The sequence below is a fragment of the Paramormyrops kingsleyae genome, chromosome 21 (assembly GCF_048594095.1).
Source record: "Paramormyrops kingsleyae isolate MSU_618 chromosome 21, PKINGS_0.4, whole genome shotgun sequence".
In the NCBI taxonomy this organism is placed as follows: Eukaryota; Metazoa; Chordata; class Actinopteri; order Osteoglossiformes; family Mormyridae; genus Paramormyrops; species Paramormyrops kingsleyae.
The window spans coordinates 7,414,165-7,437,199 of NC_132817.1; the positions used below are offsets into that span (position 1 = coordinate 7,414,165).

A 23,035-nucleotide genomic window follows, 5' to 3' on the forward strand; every position below is an offset into this window, starting at 1 on the left:
CTGTCAGGAGCCGGGTGCTCTGCATACTGTCAGGAGCCGGGTCCTCTGCATACTGTCAGGAGCCGGGTGCTCTGCATACTGTCAGGAGCCGGGTCCTCTGCATACTGTCAGGAGCCGGGTGCTCTGCATACTGTCAGGAGCCGGGTCCTCTGCATACTGTCAGGAGCCGGGTGCTCTGCATACTGTCAGGAGCCGGGTCCTCTGCATACTGTCAGGAGCCGGGTGCTCTGCCTACTGTCAGGAGCCGGGTCCTCTGCATACTGTCAGGAGCCGGGTGCTCTGCATACTGTCAGGAGCCGGGTCCTCTGCATACTGTCAGGAGCCGGGTGCTCTGCATACTGTCAGGAGCCGGGTCCTCTGCATACTGTCAGGAGCCGGGTCCTCTGCATACTGTCAGGAGCCGGGTCCTCTGCATACTGTCATGCCCTTCTTTTTAAGTAAACACCATGTACCAGTGCAGTGATGGCAGATCCGTGCTCGGGTCATGAAAAACGTCTGTTCATGAAAAACCTGCATGTTAAAAAAGACAGCCATTTTATTGTGAACCTGTCACAGAGACAGTCATTGTTACACGGGAAACAGATAATATCCTGCAACGTGTGGCACATCTCAGGACAACAAAATCTCAGCAAAAAGCTTCACTTCCTGTCCCCAAAAGGGTGGGGGAACTTGCACGGTGACTGCTGTGAGTCTGGGTGGGGTCTTTTCCTCCACTGTGATGTTATTCGTCCCAAAGTCAGGAGCAACCACACTGATAGATATGTCTGCTAATACTGCACTGCTTAATTAACCTGGTGAGACTGTGACAGATGTGCAAATGGTCCATATACTGTATCACGTTAAGAAAAACGAGTGCATGACCTCATTACAGAAAGCATTAAATGTGCATAAGCGTGTTAGCATCCCAGTGACAGAGCAGTACTTCTCAGACTCAGGGGACCCATTTCCAGGTGACACCCAAAGCACTAACTCTGCAAGATAAAAAAGCTGAAAATCAAATTAGGCATCTTTCTTTTCAAATTTTCTTATTCTTCAAGAGCAGACAAACATTATTATAATGCCCAGCAATAGCACAGATGCTTTATTTTCAGCTCCCTGCGTTTCCTTTTTGATCAATCGATGGGAATTTGAAACCTTGAGGTTTTGCATCATGCACCTTGAACCAAATACCTGCTAAGATTCAGCAAATGATTAATAAAATCAACCATTAAAGCAGGGGGCCCAGAGATAAAAATTTTGCACTGACAAATGCTTTTTTGCAGATTCTGGATAATACAAAATACATGTAAAAACACACACACACACACACACGCACACACACACGCATGCACATGTAGGGTAAACATATCCTTATGGGGACCGCTCATTCATTTCAATGGGAAAAATGCTAACGCTAACTATGACAACCTTAACCCCTACCCTACCCTAACCATAACCATAAGTAACCTAACAAAATACAAGAGTTTTTGCATTTTTAGTTTTTTCATAGCAGTCACCGATTTTTATAAAATAGAGTTTTCCCTTATGGGGACCAGGAAAAAAAAACGGATATTTATCACGTTATGGGGACATTATGTCCCCATAAGGGTAGGTAAACCTGTTCGCACGTACACACACACATGCGCATACACACACACACACACACACAAAATATGCATTGCATTGTATTTGAATGTGGTCCAATTAAAGTAGTTGGATCAAGCCTGAAATCTAGTAACCCCACTGTGGTTTGGAAGGTGTGAGCTGGTGTGTCTGACCACCCACACTTTGAGAAGATAGCTAGGTACAAAAATGATTATGGATAAATGATGTTCACATTCATACTGGTAGTGCTGCCAGCACTTCAGAGACGCATTTCAGCACATTAAAGCACATAAGACGCTGTAACCTTACTTAAGAAGGTTGGTTTTTGGTGGATTCTCTCACTGGGATCAGAACCTGCCAGCTCAAAGCTACCAGGTGAGTCACACATCTGTAGCTCTCTAACGTGTGCGTCAGTAAAGGTCTCCGCAATGAGGAATGCACTCTACGATGGACTCTTGTCCAGCTGAAGGCAATATCAAAGTGTAAGAGATCAGAGACGATGGACGGATGGATAGTTTTGAGATGCAACAGAATCAGCGGATGGTATAACATTGTCCGCGTCAATGATGCAGCACTGTGTTATTTAAATCAGCTCCGTATCGTTTCGCTTCTAAAGGGCACAGAGGTCCATTCCCGACAAGCCGTAGTGCTTTTATAATCCTCCCTCCTGCTTCCGTAGCACCTTTCTAACGAACTAATTGTGGTGTCCGACCAGACTGATGCTCTCAATCTAATGCTGAACCCGAAATCATCTGGCCTTCTAAAAAAAAAAAAAACAACAGCTCATTGATCGATTAGCACATGGCAATAATAAACGCTTTAGTCAAATAGGTAATTCACAGATGCTTTCTATATAAGTATATGCCACTTAGATATGGCTTCATTTATGTTTATTTGTGACAACAGATATATAGATGCACATATGTAATTTTTGTCAGTTACCTTCGATTTTCTGAGTCGAAAAGGGGTAGACCGAAACGACGGGTATCAGTTACACGCGTTTTTTTTTTTTAATTCTGTTTGTTAAATTGGCTTTTCTCCCGAGTTTTCCTTTTCCCAGACTCTGCTTGTTTCAATAAACAACGAAATGTTTAAAATCAATGGCATGAGAATGAGCCCCCACCCAAAGCCACCCACCCCAAATGGGAATGGATAAATTATGCTGAATGTACCGTTGGAATTTGCAATATCCGACAGGCAACGCTTGCTATTCCCATGCATGCGATATAAATATCGATGCTTTTAATATGTAGGAATACTTGGCGGATATGCAATTAAAAAGGGTCTATGATATGAGTATTGTAAGGTATTACACAAATATTAAATGAATTTTTAAATTAAACTTAGATATAAATGCGCGTATGTTCATTTTTATTTTAGAGTTTTACAATGAGATTACAAACAGCAAAATGATTTATTAAGGTGTGTGAATGACATTTTAAAGCAGGAGCAGTGATTCATCTTTTTTCGAAATATAACTCTGCGGATGAGAATATTTTTAACGATCCCCACAAGACCACACGAGTCAGTACATACAGCGACACGTCAAATTATAACTCCATTTCAAGACATTGAATGAGAAAATTCCACTATTTATGTAATGTGAATGCTGGTGTGGCTTGAAAGGCAGGAATTCTAACCAATCGACAGGTGAAGTCCACCTGAGTTGGACCAATGGGATGCCGCAAGAGGCGGAGTCGCCGGAACAAGTTAGATTGAGGGAGGACGGCTCATGTTGGAATCAGTGTCTTCAAAAAGGCGAACCTATTCAACTGTGTTGTTTTTAAAAAAATCGGGTTTTTGTCTTTATCTTGGACCGACAGTTGTACTTTTCCATCGCGCTTTGTTTAACGGCTGCGGGCTCTCCAGAAAATACGGTGCACAGGTAGGAAAATGGTTTGTCTTTTTTCTCTCGCTTATTTTTGTTTGATGCCACATCATGCCAGCGTCTGAGCGACTGATGCCTTTTCACTCTTTAAATCTGGATCAGCTACCATATAACGGAAACTTTAAATGAGAATAGTAGTACAGTCATTTGGGATTCTGTTTAATGTTTTGGGGTAGACGCATGCACCTTAATCTTGTATTTATTGTGCCACTTTGTCCACAGGGCAAGTACATATTCGTTCAGTATGCATATGGTCAGCATTTTCGTGTTACCACGGTATATATACAACCGAAATTTTTCAAATAAATGTGCTACTTCAGAATTAAACTTGAAGTGAAATTCGATTGACATGCCGGGTCCTGTTTAGGAGGCGAATTGTCTTTTTTAAGGTTTATGAACAGATTTACTTACTAAAAAAAATCTCCTATTTCTTTATGGGATGTGAAGATGACGTGACTCTTATAAGAACCCAGCAGATCGCTTTAATCATGCCTGGAAGCGGTCCCATAGCATGCGGCGGCATGGTTTCTGCCCTAGCCTTCAGAAGGTTCACCAGGCGGGGGAAACATGGTTTTCGTTTCGTGGCAAAGATCCCGTTTGTTGATCGTGTGTGACTGGGATCCCTGTCGGTGCGACGGGGAAAGTAGGTTTGCGGAAAATCTTGGAAGTTTCCACCATTGAGCATGGGAAGATGCATGTTACTGGCCTCAATTCGCATTGATACCTGCCATGCGTCAGTCTGTTTAATTTCGTGTGCTTTGACATAAATCCTCATGCACTTAAAAAGATGGTTGGATAGTAGTGGAGTAGGTTTCTAGGAGCTAAAGTTGGTGGATGTTAAGCGTTTTGATGTTTTAAAGAACTTCTTTGAGTAATAAATAGCACAAACCCAAAAATGGATTAAACAGACCTCAGGCAGAGAGAAGCATTCCTCCATATTACTGGGCTGGACCATGAAGTTGGGGAGAACATTGGGACAGTCCCAAAAATAAAGCAAGAAGAATTCCACTGCTCTTTATTAATGGTAACTGCAAAGGCGAAGCTTGTTGTCATGCCTGGTCTCTGGGTGAATTCTGACGTGGGACTGATTGTGTGAAAGATACATTCCTGAATCGGAACATCAGGCTGTGAGATTTCAGAAGCAGTGAGCAGTCTCTCTTCATTTCAACAATCTGCATCGAACCTCAGCACACCCCACCTCGCACCAGCTGTTTACAGGTAATTCAGTATGGATTCTGGCACAGGTTCTGCATGAAGCTGTTGCATGTTTTTTTTTTTTTTATTTTCTTATTCATTTTATCCTGGCTGGCCATGAACACCATATGTTATGATGTCTGACCTCATGTTCGTTGAGGTTTGGAGGACGAGCTGATGCATTGCAAAAACTGAGAATGGCGGAGGGGCGGGGGGGCAGGCATAATTACATACTGTCTAGAAGAAGGCCCTCACTATCCCTCAGGACCCCTAGAAGGTAGGGTGTTGTAATGTCTGAAACTGTCCTAAGCCTCCTATTACCCTGGCTTGCTCTTAGGGTGGTTGTCTACTCGGCCGTGATCTCCGCTGTGATTAGTGTCTGCTTGCTCCGTGTGTTATTTGCTGGGTTAATTACGGTTTGTGGGAGGGCGTTTTCAGGCTGCGTTTTGGGCGATGCTGTGTGTAGAAATGCGTTCTTGACTGTATTTACATCAGCATTGCGCGTGGGACAGACTCTCACGTTCCTGTGGCTCTTGTCCTACCTCTGGATGCTGTCAGGTTGGATATCCAGTTTGACCTTCTGCGTATCTCCGGGTTGACGTACGCCTCCCCAGCATTTGTGACTCTCCGTTTGAGTCAGACTGATGGCATGGGCCCGTTCTTCTGTCAGATGGGTGGAGGATCAGTCTGTGTGCTGGAGGGATTCTGGAAATGCGGCTCTGAGTTGGCAAAGTGGGAACACTGTCCATTGAGTATATCGATCTGTAATTTAGCCGATAGCTGCACACTGTGTGCGTATAAACACGCATGGGTGCTCTTGTTGTGCTGGTTAGCCAGTTAATTGAGCGAGAAACGATGGCAAAGCTGCCGTTACAACCTATTATTAAAATTTCAGATCCTGAGAAAGTTGTATCTGGGGGTGTGGGGGGGGGGGGGGGGGATTCACTCCCTTTAAGCTCGCTGTCTGGGAGGGGTAGATTAACAGCTGTTTATACAGTTATTTCCTTTGGGAGTTAACTTGAGTAGAATGTATTGATCTGTAGACGTTGTCCTCGTCCCCTCCAGATGGAAAAGCTCCCTTTTCCCTTCATATTTTGTCACATTTTGTGACATGTTTTGAAATTTGATGAAAGTACTTAAGCCCTCGGTGTGTGTATAAAAGCAGAATGTTGCGACCTGATGCTGCCCCTTTGCAGATTGTTCAGGAGGCCCCTTGTACGAGAGATTTGCGGCCCTGTGTCCCCCGGGTCACCTGGGACCGTATCTGTTCTGAACACTAAGGGTGGTAAACATTCATAACGCCTCATTCTGCCTCTGTGCATCACTGCAGAATCTGCTGAAAGCCAAACTAATTTGGAAGGTGGTCTCCACTTTTTGATTTCTGTAGCTAGCTTCCAGAAAATAATCAGAAGTATTTGTAGCGTGAGGAGCTGATTTATTTATTTAGTTTTTTTGTCTTTGTTAAAGATTTAGTTCTTTGATCTGTTTAAGAATGACTGAATACATCAGGGTATTTTGTTACTCCTCAGATTCTTTTTGTTACTCCTCAGATTCTTTTTGTTACTCATGGCCAGGTTCTAAAAATTAATATAGATAATCAACCCTTGGGAAGCATATTTTATCATGGATTTATTTATGATCTAAATGGGTTGATGCATTGAGAGTTTACGAATGACATAATGATGCACAGAATGTTGCCTTGGAGTGATTCCAACAGTTAATTTTTTTAGTATGTATTATGGAAAACAGCAGCTGGTTTATTGTTATATGGAGATTTTACATGAAAATTTTATCAGTGGAAAGTGACACTTGCTTGGGAATGTTTTTTCTATATATAGATGTAGCGCAAGGATGTTTTGAAAACGCTTGATTGCTTCCACTACTATCAATGAGTCTGGAGGAATGACCTTGATGGCCAGGTATAGGACAGTAGGGAGTTTTCTGATCAGCCTTACAGATGTTGATAAAATTGGTGTCTGACCAGCACTATGACAGAAGGAACATCTTACTTTGAAGTACAGCCAGGGCAGAAGTTATATGGCACAAGCTGAAAAACAACTCTAATGCTGAACTCATGAATGTAACACTAAAACACGTCCAACATGTTCGTATTGCTTGTTAATCCGAATTGATGACTGACTGACACATGATTGACCTCAGACTAATTTATGAAAATGTTTGTGCCTGGTGATTTGCCAGTTTGTGAGGCTTAGTCCCCCTGGGATATAAAAAGAGTCACATCTAGATCTCTCTGTAGCTGTATTTGTGTTTATCGTAATTCCGAGCATCCTGGTACCAATTTAGCAGTTTATGTTTCTCAGTTTCTCACTCTTTTTGATAAGCTTCGTGGCACAATCTACCCAGAGGAAACTTCAAATCTGTCCCGAATGGTTTTACTGTGAATGAGGCGTTACAAAATGCGATGTGATTGTGGTGCTGATAATCTTGTATGTAAGGGATCAGTGATCTGCTTCAGTTGGGTCATATTCAAAAAATTCCCAGGGCCTTCGCCTGTGGCAATTTTAGGCCACAAGCCAGATTCTTGCATCAGCGCACTAGCCTTTTGGCCTATGCATTCTTGAGACGCCGATTGCGGGTTTGGCAGTGATGCATGGCACCCTCTACTGGCCTGGGGGTGGGACTGGCAGGAGCCGGGTGCATCGCCTCCCACTTCTCCTGGCCACAATGGTTATGGCCCACTGGCAGCCCTAATCGATGGAATGGCATGGGACCTGAGAGTGTAATGAAAAACGAAAATCAAATTTGCTGACTAATTTCGCGGGGAATTTCCTGAAAATTTTATTTTTTTATTCTTTGATCGGGTTTGCAGCAATGAAACTCGCGGTTTGCATGGTACAGCACAGTTCACTTCCCCTTCAATAAGGATATTGCATTGCCCCGTGTTTTGAAATATTGTTTGTTTAGCAAACTTCTGGATTTGTGGTTTCAGCTAAATACTTGCTGTAAACAGTTCTGTCTGTATTTGTTCGGAAGGAGCGAGAAACTCTGCTGATTTCTGGAAAGGTTGTTCCCCATACCGTGCAGTTGGGGGTGGGTGGGTGTATTGCCCGTCAGGTATTTTTATACCGAGAAATCGACAAAATCTGGTCAATGATTTCTTCATTTCGGGCCTGATGCAACCTAGTTTTTGTGAACATGTTGCGATAGGTTTGTCTTGCACATCTCAGCAATTTTGAACCTCGTGATTGCTGTAAGCTTCCCTTTGCCATCAAGTTTTCAGTCTTTATAGTTAAAAATTTGGCCAGGTTTGATGAAAAATCCATCGATTTTATTCTTGAGTCAGCATAACTCTTAAACTTTTAAGCTTAGAACCTGATCAACTAACAGGTTGGCTTAACAGGCTGATGCCCCTAATATGATCTGCTCCCCCCACCCCCCAACCAGTTTAGCATCCTTGGATGATGGTGGATTGAGATACCGTCACAGGAAATTGAGCCAGCCGCCATGTTGGACTTGCACATATCCTGGTGATTGACAGCTGAGGTCTTGTTTCGCCCCTCCCCCTGCCGGGAGCCAGGAACACTCATTGGCTGGGAAAGACAGGTGCAGGCTATTGACGAGCCTCTTTCCATTTCACTCAACTTCCTTTTCAGCTGTTCATATGAATGTTATTGGAATGTATTGCTGTCAGTCCCCCCCACTCACATTTCGGCACATCTCCCCTTCACTTTATTGAGGTTAATTTATTCCCTCATTCCAGGGGATCCGTCCTGTTGTGCCACACTCAGAAAGATGTCAAGTGCCTGTATGAATCTAATCTCCCCCCGGAGACGTCTGCGTCACCTCTGCCGTTTATTTAAAAATCCTTCCAGTCCACAGAGCTTTCTTACATAGTGGATTTTTCCTTGCCAGTTTGTGTATCTAACTGACTTTCTGAGCTGAGGCCAGGAATCATTCACTGCATTACCGTGAAAGTCAACAGAATATATTCAAAGATATCTGTTTTGGTTTTATACACAGCGTGTAAACAACACAGTTTTGTGTTGCTGTTTTACACGATTGTGGTTTGTTGGCACAGGCAGGCTGGGCAAGGGGGGTGGGTGCAGGTGGACGGCAGTGTGCAGTGTGGAAATGGGACACCAGTCTTGGACTGATGAGACTTTCTGCTTCTTTATTAACGATTCTGCGGCAGTGTGGAGCACTTTGAGACAGCCATCCAGCTTCTGCAATAATACACACTTACTACAAACGGATATTCCTGTGTCCACCACGAGGTCCCTCCTCCAGACGACCCCCCCCCCCCCCCCATAACCAGATGTGCTCACAATTTCCCTCTCGATATACATTATAATTACAGCCTTGGTCCCCCCTCAGTCCATGACTATGCTCTAAACACACATGTCAGGAACCTCCTTCCCCGTACACAAGTTAAAACATACATGTTATTGCATGTTATAAATCGTGGGCTACAATGGGGCTGCATTGCCCCAATTATGCAGTTAGTTCACTGTGTTTGAGTGGGACCTGCACCTTAATAAATCGCATGTCTAATTTACTGTAGTTAATTTTCAAACACGTTTGGTTTAATCATTGCATTTACTCCTCAGTTCTCCAGCATGCATTTGCACCATCTCGTCTTAAAGGGGTGGCCCACCTAAACCAGCAGTGTGATTCTGAGCCGGGCTTTTGGTTTGTGCTACCTTTTGAGGTGAACCGCCGGTTTCCTGAAGCCTTGCTGAGTGAGGCTGAGCTTTGCATGGATTTACCTATGCAACAAGATAGTTAAGACAGTGAACCGTAACCGGAACTGTCCTGTTCGTGATACGATCTGCTATTTGACCCCCCTTTCCCGGTCGCCGTTGGGACGAGCCTTCCAGCCTGGGAGGAAATGGCAAGCGTGTGCCGTTACTGTGGTCGATCCAGATGACCGATAGCCGTGTGGATGGGGCGATGGCCTGGATGCAGACGGGAATATTCAAAATCTCCTCACGCGGGTGGATAACGTCGATGGATGTGCTGGTGACTCACCCAGCCTGATATTCTCCTGATCACATTGAAAGGGACAGGCGGATTGTATAAGGATTGTTCTGCGCAGTGAAACTTCATAGAATCTCGTCTCTGTTTCGGCACCTGTTTCATCTTCTGGTCACGTCTCTTCAGTTGAGTTCCTTCACGTCCCATTTGCGATGGTCGTCCGGGTCTTGTTGCCATGGCAATGGCGGTTTTCGGGGGGAGGCCGGAGCCAGCGCTTCAGCATGGCGCTGCCCATGTGCCAGCAAGTCTGAAGACGTCCTCTAGGTCCATCCTGATATCGGTCCGGCAGGGGCGGGGCGGGCGGGGGGGGGACGTCATACACGGCCATTAACAGATGCCCCTGGTCCTGCTCTCGCCCCCTTTCGGCTGCTCCTGGGTTTGCCATCTTCTGCTGTCATTAAACTTCTCAAGACCTTCTCAAGGCCAGGATCTGCATGAGTCTTATTTACCATTTGACTGGCAGATTTCACCAACCACAGAAACATTTAGATGTTTTTCCTGGAATCGTTCATCTAATAAGTGTCATCTGTGCCTTCGAAATGGTCGCCGTGGAAAGAATGTGGGCTGGAAGGCCTTCTTCTTTTTTCTTTTTTTTCCCTCCTTCATTCTCCTCCTCCACTTCCCTGCCGCTGCTGGACGCCGATCTATCCCATGACCCCATGCTACTGCGACCCCGGCGAGGCCTCGGGCTTCTTCCTCCACGTGAGAAGCGAGGAGGGGGATTAACGGAGGAGGAGGGAATTCCTCTGGGGACGGCCGTGTCCCGGGTTCACACAGATCGAGCCGGTGACTGCATAGCCTGGTAGTCAAAAAAGGTAATGGAGGAGGGGGTGTTTGCTGTCGTGACTCCCCCTGACCTTTTGTGGTAAGCTGGATCTGAGTTTCTGTTTGCCAAGTGTTTTGGAAAATTTGAGCCCCCAGTTCTCCAAATGTCTTCCATGTGATTTTCCTTCTTTATTTAAAAAACCCCTTGACCTATGTTATTATTACTTTTAGTTCATTATAAAATATACAGTAATCGGGGGTTATATACGTCGTTTATCTTGGTCACGGTCATGGGGAGAATATTAATGTATCTTTTTATTGTATAGAAACTTGTTGACCTGTATTTCATAAGCATGGTCTACTTTATTCTCTACCGTCTGTCTGAAGTCACATTTTATTTGGGGAAGTTTTACCCGATAAAAGGAAGCTGCACTTATTTCATGGTGAATGTGTTTCACATCCTCCGTCATGCAGCGTTGTCTTTCCTTGAAGTTGCCGAACGTTTGACCTGGGGAAAGATCTCCGCGTCTTGTGGATTCTGCCGGGCCGGTCCCTGTTATGATGCTTAATGCGTGGAGCTTTAATGCGGAGCAGTAGGACTTTGGGATCAGACCCTGTGTTTCAGAGTGGATATACCTCAACCTGCAGCTGTGGCACAAGAATTTCACCATGTGAAAACCTGTAACCGGGAGGTCGCCGGTTCTAATCCCACGATTGGCAGAGCCATGTCACCTCCCCCAGTCCCTTGAGCAAGGACCTTAACCCCCAATTACTCTGGGGACAAGCCCTAAAAAATCTGTCACTTTGGAGTAAAATAAGACATACGCTACCAGACAAAAGTTTCTGCACGCCAAGTTTTTATCACTTATTTCAAAAACTGCAGATTTTTTCTTCTTGTTAAGCTTTGGAAAGTTGAGTGAACAACTATAAATGAAAATATAAGTCAAATAAAGTTTCCTTTATAACATGGAAAGAGTATGTATGTCTGACATCCTGGTTGTGTGGTGATGGCGTATCCATTCTTGGCTGTCCTTTTAACTTTAAATGAACTAGTTACCTGTTTCAACACACGAAAAAAAGCAATATTTAATGTCCCTTGTAGAATGCCTTGAATTTTTTTTTGCTGTTAACTACTAGAGGCGGTTTCGTTAATAGAATCAAAGATATGACATTTTCTTGGTAATAGTTACTTGAATGGTGAACATACTCTAAATTTATTAATTTAGCTAAGAATATTGAGTGTATTTTTAGTACATGTTTAGTGAGTAACATGCAAATGTAGAAAATCTGTGTATGCAAAAACTTTTTGGACTGGTACCATAAATGACTAGCTTTAAGAAGTGTTGTTTGCTTTGTTTGACATTCAGCACCATCAGCTATATTACTCTGGATATCAGCATCAGTTTTTTTTTTTTTTTCTTTACCTCAGATGGGGGAGAGGTGACTGGGGGGGGGAAAGCAAGTTAATTTAGCTGGTAGCCTGAACGGTGAACGGTGGCAGTGGGTTTGGAAGGCACACCTCTCACCCCTCAGTGTCCGCGGCGGAGCAGGATGTGGTGAGCGACTACCTCAGCATGTTCTGAAAAATGAGCCTTCCTCCCCTCAGTACGCCATGCACAGTGGAAAAATGTGCCGGTGCATTAGACAGGCAGCGTTGCGCGTGCATTGTTCTGAGAGAGGCTGCAACGCTTAGGAAACCACATCAGTTTGGTGGTTTTGTTTTTTGTCATCTTCCTTTCCCTTTTTCGCTTGTTCATTGCATCTTGACGCTTGTGTTGAGGGTATATAAAAGGGAGCTTGCTGTGAGGTGTTGACTTTTTTCGCTGGGGGGGCGGGGGCCAGATGCCTGGTTAACTAACCATAGTGAAGTAGAAATCTTAAGGTCAAGGTGAGGACGTGGGCCAATATGGCATCACACTAATGGCCTGATATGAGCACACTTTGTGTGTTTTTTTTTTCCGTTTGTTTTTTGTTTTGTTTAGTTTGTGCTCTAAATATGCTGCTATGAGTTTTATGCTTTTCGTCTTGTAAAGACCGGATTCCTTAAAGGGGTCTTTCTGGATGTCAAGATGCATTTCCACAGCTTTCCTCAAGATGTCCTCGCGGCCAGCAGTCGTCAGACTGGCCTTCTGTCCCCCATCTGTGGCTCAGGCCCGAATTTCAGAGCCGCTCTGAGAATCGAGTGCTCCGTCGCCGCTGTCTTTTATCCGTTTTATTTTTGGCTGAGTTTTTTTCATTCCCCTCTTGTAGAGCAAAGGCTGTTTCTGGCTGTGTGGTAGCAGTTGAGAGATGTGTAATGAGCGCTGAACAATGATCATTCATCTAGCTGTGGGCTGCTCCTGTTGCTTTCATTCTGAATCGCCGTTCGAGGGAGACTGGCAAAGTAGTTTAATGGTTTCTGATAACATTTAGGCTCAAGGGAAAAAAAATCTTTTATGGTTTTCTTCAGGTTTACAGAAATATGTCAGAGTTCTTAGGTAATTATTAGAAAAGGACGAACCTTAAGCAGATGCAGCAGGATTTTGCCTCTGAATCAGCAGAACGTGGGAGTAATTTTTTGTTTGTTCGTTCGTTTTTGTTTTTTTTTTTTGTTTTTGTTTGCTTTGTCGTAAATGGTTCTCATTTAGATTCTGCCGGATGTGGCGCACACGAGATGTCTGGTGACGTCTGTGCCGCCATGGTGCCCCGTCGTGTTCGGGCCAGCCTTCCTCCCTACTTGGGGTTATGGGGTTGCTCCCCGTGTGCAACCTGACAGCTGTCCCAACCCGGCGGTGGGTGAGGTCACCCCCACCCGCGTTCAGGTGTTTCCTGCACGTTTGCTTGACACACTTAAGGAGCACAAACAGAGCAGCCGTTATTTTTAGGTTTAAGCTGAAAGCTAATGTATGTGTGCACAGTGGACATGTTTACCACCGATCAAACCATGCATGTTTGTGGGGGGGCCTTCGGTTTGTGGGCCCCCTGTTGGCCTGAAACAGTTACTGCTGGAGGGGCAAAGTGACTTTTTGTGTGAGGCCCTAGAAACGACAAACCTGCTGATGGATGAATGGATTGATTTAACCAGACACAGTCTTTGCTCTGAGCAGCTGCTGCTGGGCTCTTCTTAGGTCTCTTTTTAGACCCAGGTGTTTTAAATCAGATGGAAATGATCCCACACCGGGCTGGGAGAGCCGCAGGCTTTCAGTCCTGTTCCTTTAAGACAAAAAACCCGGTGTTGCGTTGTTTCGAGACCCTAAGGAGGCACCTTTCAGCTGGCAAGAAGCCGTTTCATTCGGAAGTCTTTAAAGGCTTTTTAACAAGATGGGCCTGCCCCACTGGCATGTGGCAGCGGCCCCCAGATGCCAGGAGAGGGGCTGTGCTGAAAACCTGGGCAGCAAGATGGATGAATTTTTTTGCATTCTTCCGATGTGGGACGTCCACTCCTGCCTCCGCGTTCGTGCTGCCTAGTGGGTCTCCGTCGTGGCCATTCAGAGCGCAGCTGCCTCGCAGCCTTGGCACCGGCCGCAACAGCGCATTCGCTGCGCCGTATCCCAGTCAGCGGACCAGCTATTTATGCAACGTTTATGATCCCTCAAAAGAAGCGCAACAAAGCAGTGGGGGGGGGGGGGTTCGCCGGGCTGCTCTCGGATCCACTCGGGGAACTGGGTCGCACCAGGGAGGTGGCGCTGTACTGTCCGTGGGGTGCGCTCCAGGCTCTGCGTGTGCGCTTTGTCGTAGGGAGGAAGGGGGGGGGGGGGTGCGTCCTCGACACATAAATCACCCCTTTGTTTCCTGCCAGTCGCCAGCTTCGCCCCCTAGCGCTCTTTAATTCGATCAGCGGTGTGGGTGGGGCAGGCGGGGTGGACCTGCCAGAGGAATTTTGTGATGCTGAGGTCCTGCCCAGAGTGAGGTGGGTGTGGACAGTGAGCGCACAGCTGCTGGCTGGATCTCCCAGGTCACGCTCACGCACTTGTGATCATGGCTGCATGTGGACAGAACCTTGCGGATGACAGATGCGTACAGCATGTTAGCCCCAGGCTAACCTCTTCAGTAAAATAACCAATAGCTTAACTCTAAGGATTTTATCACAGAGAACAAAATGTAGCATAGTTGGTTTAATAAATTAATGCTCTCGTTTAGTTGAAGATGCACATTTTCGTGCAGCGAATCAGGTCTGGGGGCTCACCTTTTTGGTTGGGTGATCCAGACTGGGCTGCAGCCCCTCTGTGCTTCCTGATCTCGGGCCTCCCGTTTTGAGGAGGGGGACCGCGTCCTCCTTTTGTGTCCCGGCCACGCCGTGTGTCTGCGGCCGCGGCGCCGTCCTCGCTTCCTGCTTCATCTTCCTGAGCAGCCGCGGAGCGTCGCTCGGCGCGGATGCCAAGGAAGCCGGGCTTTATTGTGAAGTAATAAAAAGATGACATCTGGACGGAGGGGACAGTAAATTGTTGGAAGTTGGAGGGGCAGGTTGTTGGAAACAATGGAGTTTTTTTTCCCCCCCCATTCTTCTCCTTGATTATTTGATCTTGCTGGTGTCAGATAAATTCCCAAGTTTACACTTAGTTGACAACCCTCTTGTGACTGTATTTACGAGCGAGACGATCCTCAAAGCCTCCTCTCGGGGAATTCCGTGATGCACGGCGAAGAGCGACGATCTCGGCGCAGGATTTTGACTCGACCGTGGGCCTGGTCACCTGGCTCTGTTGAAGTTTCTCACGCGGCTCTTTGCTTGTTTGTCTTCCAGGCTAAACGCAGCTTGAGTGGAGGAGCTGAGGGCTTGGATGAGGCGCAGGTAAGTCTGCATTTTGCTTTTTAATTTATTTAGCAGCCAGCCTTTATTTTTTTGAGAACGCAAGAGTGGTCAAGAGTGCGCCTTGTTCAAGGGCGCAATGGTGAAATTGCTCTACTTGACAATTGAACTGGTGACCTTCTGGTCAAGGGTACGGTTTTCTAACCCACTGAGGCACACATCACCTTGTGCTCTGTTTCTTATCAATATAGCACATACTGGACAACGTACACTTGAAGCACTGGAGCTGTTTTTTTGTAGTGGAAGACCCTACCGTGCTATTGATGCTCACATGGTCCATATAAGACATAAGAACTTTATCAAGTTGGGCTGTTTTTGCTCTCGTTCTGATTCCAGCTGGATGCTGCCTTGAGAAACCAGTGGTAGCAGGGGTTCACCTAGTCGGACGCCAGTGTTCTTTAAGCGCGGCTCCACCCAGCTGTCAGAGGGCGGTACTGCAAAAGGCGTGATGCAGCTGCAGCTGCCTCTTTTGTGCTGATGTCCCTGGAGGGGGGGGGGAGTGGGGGGTAGCCTGGGTTTGTCCCACGGCCAGAGCGTAGCAGGAGGATTGTGGGACGGCTTTGGCCGGCCGCTCCGCTTCTGTAGACATGAGTCATCTGCTCAGTCCTCTTTGTCTCTGGGAATGATTAACCCTTTGCGCTCCCGCAGGATTCGGTGGTATCTGGGTATCTGTCCTATGGCCGTCGCCATGTTTACAGCCTCAAAACCATGCACAGGCTTATGCTCATGTGAGAATTTGCGCATGCATCTTTGGGTGCGAATCCACCTCTGCAGCCTGGGTGGTGTTACAGCGAGCCCTCCTGAAGGGGGGCGCTGATTCTGGCTCATGAACACTGTTAGCAGACTATGGGAGCTGGGGGAGTCAGCTGGCTGGGAGTGGGAGGGCGGGGCAATGCGCCGCATCATCTGGCGTTCCGCTAGAAGGTCCAGGGCCCCATGCTGCACCAGGAGCACCCCAACTCTGAATTGAAATGTGCAGTTTTGTGGGAACCCATCTGCAGGGGTGGAATAATCACCCCCGCCCTGGTGTCAGTAAAACACATCTTAATCTAACCTAGACCAGTGAATCTCAACTGGTTCAGCCTCTGCAACCCAAATAAAAAAAAAAAAAATTGAACCAAATTTATTTGCAGTAAATTAATTTATCAATTTATAGTACTGCAGTAACAGCACAAAGCATTCATGCCTCACACTCTGTGACCCAATGGAAATGGCCCCATTACCCTCCAGTTGGGGAACAGTATCGTAGGACAAAGCCCAGTGTACCGGGACCCCACTCCACCCAGCCTCAAGGAAAAAAGGATCGGTCAGTTAAATTGGTGACACCTGAGTCTCCATGCTGATGTTAGCCTCGCCCCCCCCCCCTCCCAGATAAGTCAGTCTGGCCCTGACTGTAGGGGTCGCTCCCAGGTCAGGGGCGCTGATGCAAGTTCCCCACCTGTGTTGCTGCCTACGATGCCCCCCCCTGACTTTCACAGCCCTGGGCCATGATTTGAGGTAGATGCATTTTCAGTGGGGGTGGGGAAGGCCAGGGGAGGGTCCATGGAACGGGGTGATGGAGAAGGATGTGTGAAACGATCATCATCACAGCCACATTTTCGCCTCATTAAGCCGTACTGCTGGCTTGGGCCAGACCATCAACAAATAAAACTTTTAATTTCCTTTCCTCCTCTGTTCAAACACGTTTCATTTCCGGTATTCGGCGGCGAAATGTGCAGTGGATTGTGGGATAGCTGCCCCACCGTAGTAGAAACCGCAGCAGGCTGCATTTCCACGGTTCCTTACGTCTTTGTCACTTCTGCCGGCAGGAAGTTAGGTGTTTGTTTGTTTTCCCTGAACAGGGGGTGGGAGGCGGATGTGGTTGGGGGTTGAAGGCCTGCAGGTCAGCTGGCGGTTTGTCTGACAGAGTTCCCCCGCTGTCACCCTGATTGGCGGCCTGAAAGGGGTTTCTTACATCGGCTGATGGTTTCGGTCATAGTTATGGTGGACGTTGCTTTTAGAGCCTCCTTATGTGGCTTTCCCCCCCCCCCCCCCCCCCCCAGTATCTCAAGCCTTGGTGTAAATTTCCACAACAGACCATTATTTCTCTTTTCTTATTACTTCTTAGTGGATAACACATCCATATATGTGGCATTTCCATCTATCATGTCTTGTGGTCTGCAGGCCAATGCCCTAATCTGTGATCTGTGATTAGCATATAAACAGTGCCAGTCAAAAGTGTGGACACACCTACCCAATGAGAGATTTATTTATACTATTTATTTTGCAATAATTATAAAGACATTGACACGATAAAATACCATATATGGAATTGCGCACTGACAAAAAAATAGCTGGGTGGAGGGGGCGGTTCTGTGGATTGGGACTCAGAAGGTTACCGGTTCAAATCCCATGGTAGGGAGAGCGATGTCACCATTGGGCCTCTGAGCATGGCCCTCAACCCCCAGTTGCTCCAGGAATTGTCTGATCCTACTTTCTCAATTATATGCCACTTTTGAATAAAAGCGTTTACTAAATGGATGTAAATAAAGTTTTTGTCCCCAGTTACGGGTGGCCTGAAGTGGCTGCTGACTGTCTGTAATGGCTTTGCTGGTAGCATTCAGCGTTACAGCCTTTGTCTCCTCCGCCCCCATCAGAGCTGAGGCCGGCCAAAGATGACGGAAGAGGTGATTGTCATCGCTAAGTTCGACTACGTGGCGCAGCAGGACCAGGAGCTGGACATCAAGAAGAACGAGCGCCTCTGGCTTCTGGATGACTCCAAGTCATGGTGGCGCGTGCGGAACGCCACCAACAAGACGGGCTTTGTGCCCTCAAACTACGTGGAGAGGAAGAACAGCGCTAGGAAGGCCTCCATTGTGAAGAACCTGAAGGACACCCTGGGTGAGAGCCTGTCTCCTTGTGGGGGGGGGGGGGGCGCACTTTCGTTCATAAATTCCCCTCCACAAAGATCCACCCTGGGGGGGTGAATGTTTTCTGAAGTATGTACACTGTGTTGCAAATGTTTGAAAAACTTTTATTTTAGTTGATTTTTTTTCACCCATTTCAATTTAGTTTTAGTTTGCGTGCCGTAAAAAACAAATGTATTCATCCACTTAATGATAAATCCTCTGTATACGGACTTGCCGGCCTGAGGCTGTAGGTGGGATTCCCCCGAGCTCTTTCTCTGCACGCCTCACGCAGAGTCGCATCAGAAATGTTCATAAACACCGTTCTTCACTGACGCCCCCAGAAGGGGAAAGCCAAGGCCAATTCTGTGTCGCTTTACTTTGATTGTGCTTATTGTACTGTAAAGACAATATTTTGGTTGCTTTTTTTCTTTCAATAGAGCATTGGTTTTTATTTTTGATAAACCCTTGGAGGGGGAAAAAAAGATAACGTATCGGATGCTGGCTTGGTTTGGTTAGCAGTAATAACCTTGGCCGCGTCCGCAAGGCTTCCGAGGGGGGGGGGGATTAAATGCTTCTCTTGAGGGGATGCCTATCAGGCTGACTTCTGATTTCCTGTCGAAGGTCGAGGTGCAGACCCTTTTGGCTATGACCCCCCCCCCCCCCCCCAGACATTAACAATCAAGGCAGTGTCTGCTCTGGGGTGGGGGTGGCGGTGGGCCGTGGGGTGCTGAACGTTATACCTCTTATTAAAAATAAGGATGTTAAGATTGCCTCATTGCCCCCCCCCTCCCCCACCCCAGCTAACAGCTACTGGCAGTGAGGTTATTACCAGTTGCGGGGTGGCTACTTTTGGCTTCCCCTTTTTGTATTTTTGTCCTTTAAAGTCTTGCATCTCTCTCCAATGTGAAGGGTTTTGTCCACAGGAAGTGACAGGGTAACATCAAACAGGAAGAGGTAGCCTTTAAGTGACGATGGGGTGGGGGTCAGTTGGCTAAAGGCGTCTTCGTCTCCACACGCACAAATTGGAAACCAGCAGTGTCTCTGCCAGTCCCCACTCTATGTCATCCTCAGGTAAGAGACGGTGACTTGCCGTGGGTTAGCGAGCATGAGCGTCGACGTGCAAAGATGTACCGGTGGGTCGGAGGGCAGCGAACTGGTTAGCATGGGGTGTCTGGGTAACTGTCTGCTTTATGGAAGGCCCAGAAGGCCCCGCTAGGTGTAAGCTGGGGCCCCCAGGCCAGTTAAACGGTAATATTAGCAAAATGCATGAGGAATCATTCGCTCAGGTCCAGGTGCGGATGTTTGTTCATCTCCACTTTGTACAAGCCTCTCCTCAAGCGCCCCTCGCCGCTAGGAAAAAAAGACCTGCCTCCCCAGTGGAATAGATTGGGAGCTCTGGGAAGTGGGAGTTCATGTCCAATCTGGGCCTCCCCCACTCTGTTTTTTTTGTCTGGATTGGTGGGGGTGGGGGTGGGGGGGGGAATAGGGTTGTAGAGCTTCTGTTAGTTTATACTCCACCCCCCCACCCAAAGGTAATCAGATGTTTGCAAAGGTGTGAAATGCAGCTTTTTGGGTGGGGTGGGGGGGTGTCGGTTATTTTTTTTTTCAAGAAAAGTTGTAAACGTCTCCTAAAGTATGGCGCGTTCTGGCGCCAGATCGCAAGCAGCTTGACGGTCCCCGAAAGGAGGCCACTTCCTGAGTGTGCGGCGCCGTGCGCGGCCCGATCTGGCCAGATGAATAACACATGTGTTCATTCAAGCCCCCCCCCCTCTCTCTGTTACGGGGGCCTGTGTGTGGTGCTTTTGGGGGTCTGTACTTCATTTACAGTCTTTGTCGGCAGACTCCACAAAACCGGGATGGACGTTCTTAAAATAAAAGAGCACGGAATGATTCCCCGGGGGCAAAAATGGGGAGCTTGACCAGGTTTCTTGGAGTATGTTTAATTTCAGCTTTGTCTGGAGTAATGAAAATAGTATATTGAAGAGATCGAGACTTTTGTAGGTATGTAGGTAGGAAAACATTGAAAAGGGGTATTTTAACTGTCAGGCCGGGCCAGAAATGTTTAAGTGATGTAACCAGTAAACAGGCCAGTCACTCTCAGGAGACTCTGTGAGCAACAACCTGACTCACTCTCCTCTTTGAGTGTGATAGTCGAAAAAAAAAAACACTGAGGCGGACACCCCGTCTTTACCATAATGCCTAGGAGGTGATGAAAGCGCCGTTTCCGTGGCAGCAGCCCGTGAGCCTGGTCTGACGAGTTTCCTCCCGGGGGCCTCGAGCACGGGAGGGCTGTCCAGCAGCTGTCGAGTTTCAGTGGAGGCCCCGCAGCGTCGTGATTGGCCGACGCCAGTCACATGGGCAGGGTGGGGAGCCGCTGGGCTAATAGCCTTGGAGTTTCAGGAAGTTCTCATGGAATAGCTCCGTGACTGCAGTGGCAAGAGCGGAACGTTCCGGCGGCAGGGGAGCTGAGAATGGATATGGCAAACCTCTTTAAGCATTTCTTCCGTGAGTTCCCTCTTTACTGTAATGCTGTTCAAAAAATACTGAAGCTGACATTTTGTCTGGGATTGTGAGTGGAATTCTGTGCAGACTTTGTCTTTTCTTTTCTTTTCACCTCCACCCCTGAAAATCGGAACCATAAATTTTACTAGTTGTGAAAAGTTTTAATGCGTACAAGTGTGGTGCATGAGAACTGTCTCGTCACGTTTACGGTTTAGGTTTTCTTGTGACAGTTTTCCTAAATGGTTAAATAGTTTAGATGGGAGATAATGTGCTGACGCCCTAGTTGCCGCTTTCATGGCTCCGCGATGTGGGTGGATGTGGCCCCACTGGCGAGACGCACAGACCCAGCGCTGAGCTCCCAGCGCTGAGCTCCCAGCATAGCCCTCTGGGGCGACCCGAGCGATTGCCTGCTCGCTCTCCCTCTCTGCCGCCCCGCGCAAATCTCTGCTCTGCCTTCAAGGGGCTCCGTCAGGCAGCTGGGCCGTGCTTTCGTTTCCTGAAAGTGGACCTAACTGTCTTGGTTTCGTGTTTCTTTCTTCCCGGGGTGGGGGGGGGGGGGGGGGTTTGTTCTGTCCGGGGGTGAAGGAAAAGCTGGACTGAGGAATTGATTCTGTCAATGCAGCTTTCTTTTGTAGCCCAGTTGTGATGGAAGAGGTGCATGTTTGGAGTGCGGGGGAGGGGGGGGGGTGGGTTTGGGCGGCTGCTAGGTTTGCTGGCTTTATGTGATACACGCTCTTAACTGCAATGCCAAACTGTAAACGTGCATTCTGTGTGAACTTCAGAGCCATTAGACTTCTCAGTTTTTCATTCTGTCTTGCTCTCTCTCTTTCTCTCTCTCCCCTTTTCTCTCTCCTTCTCTCCCCCCTTCCTCTCCTACTTTTCAAGCAGCAGAAGCCTTTTTAATTTAAGACAGATTTTTGCTAGTGGACCATCAGGGTTCTGGAGTCGTGTATCTGACTTTTGTATGGATTGTCACTCCTCCTCTCGCTCTCTCTCTCTCTCTCTCTCTCTCTCTCTCTCTCGCCTCCTTCAGTGTGTTCCTCCTCCTTCCAGGGACACCAGGAACTGTGTTTTTTGGGAAGGGCCAATAGGATCCCTGAAGACGAGCAGAATCAGGCGCCTTCTCCTCAGTGTTGAAAAACGCATGTGTCTGACCTCAGCCACAGCCTAAATGGGGGCAGCCTCCCCCAAAATGATCATTTCTGATTTTCTCTCCGTAATTTTATCCCGTCCAGGATCAGAGTAGGCCCTAACATCAGTGCCTACTCTGATCCTGGACGGGATAAAATTACGGAGGCTGAAACGGATACATTGATGGGACTGGCGGGCAGTTTTTGACCCCTTGTGCAACATCGCACAAGGGGTCAAAAACTGCCCGCCAGTCCCATCAATGTATCCGTTTCAGCCTCTGAAGCTGTGCTTCTTCATGATTGGTCAGCCTTGACCTGCTCGCGTGTCGTAGATGAATGCTCATGTCCACTGGGTCCTAGTTAAATGTCTCCTAAGAGGGAGCCTGTTGTTAAGGAATGCAGGTTAAAGTGCGTGTGACAACAGTGGTGTCCAGGCAAAGAGGTGTGTGTGTGTGTCTGTCTGTGTGTGTGCGTGCGTGCGTACGTGCGTGCGTGAGAGAAGGTGTTACCTGGTGAAATTCGCCTGTTCAGTCAAAGACACTTGACTGCTTAGTCTTTTTGCTCCTATGGTTTTTGATGTTCGAGTGTCTTGAGTTGAAAGACCCTCTTCTTGACGCCCCCTCTTCCCTTCCTTTTGTCAGACAGCCACAACTGTAGGCTGTAATTAGCAAAGGCAGGTTTGTTTCTCCCAGTCTTCCCCCTGATGTGTCATCAGGCTTGGGGACCTCCTGGTATGGCTTCATTGCGGGGGGTCATGTGACCGTCATGTGATGTCGGTGTCGCCATCCGGCTCCGTTCCTGGAGGTCCAGAGTTCCTGCAGGCTTTGAAGATCTTTTAACTAACACCGGATGCCCACTTGACTCTGGAGACGAGTTAAACCGTGGGTGAACAACAAATTCAGCCCCTCACGTCAATAAAAAGATGAAGAGCTAAGGATGCTGTGGGATTTGGCGTTCTCCGAAGTTCCCCCTGGGGGAGGTGCTCTCCTGTCCGGAATGTCCGCAGGATGTCCAGGTCGAGCTGCTTTGTTCACATTGTGATGTCATCAGGCTGCAGAATGTTCTGCTTGGGGTGTGCTGGCTCGGAGCTCTCAGTCACCATAGATACGGCAGCCAGTAACGGTCAGGGCACGTCTAAGATGACGATGCCTCTGCCGGCTGCCTGGGATCCTTGGGACCCCGACTGCGAGCGGAGAAACCGTCCAGAAACACTGACTTTAGACTCACAAAACAGACCTTCATGCCTGGGTTTCACCAATTTAGTATATTTATCATATTCTTCAGAGGAGAAAGCCTGAGGCTT

General features: G+C 47.5%; 1 protein-coding gene across 4 annotated transcripts in view; it reads left to right on the forward strand.

Annotated features, from left to right (window-relative positions):
- Positions 1 to 3,290: 3,290 nt before the first annotated feature.
- The window catches only part of nck1a (NCK adaptor protein 1a), a 29,722-nt gene continuing 9,977 nt past the window's right edge, over positions 3,291 to 23,035 (forward strand). Inside the window, exons 1-3 of one of the 4 annotated variants that reach the window (XM_023824401.2) lie at positions 3,291 to 3,469; positions 15,147 to 15,194; positions 17,849 to 18,092. In XM_023824401.2, the coding sequence (XP_023680169.1) occupies positions 17,867 to 18,092 (226 nt within the window). In that variant the 5' untranslated portion in view covers positions 3,291 to 3,469; positions 15,147 to 15,194; positions 17,849 to 17,866. Of the gene's footprint in view, positions 3,470 to 4,311; positions 4,691 to 15,146; positions 15,195 to 17,848; positions 18,093 to 19,020; positions 19,172 to 20,480; positions 20,606 to 23,035 lie in introns of those variants that run through there. The other 3 variants (XM_023824402.2, XM_023824404.2, XM_023824403.2) reach the window with 3 other exon arrangements.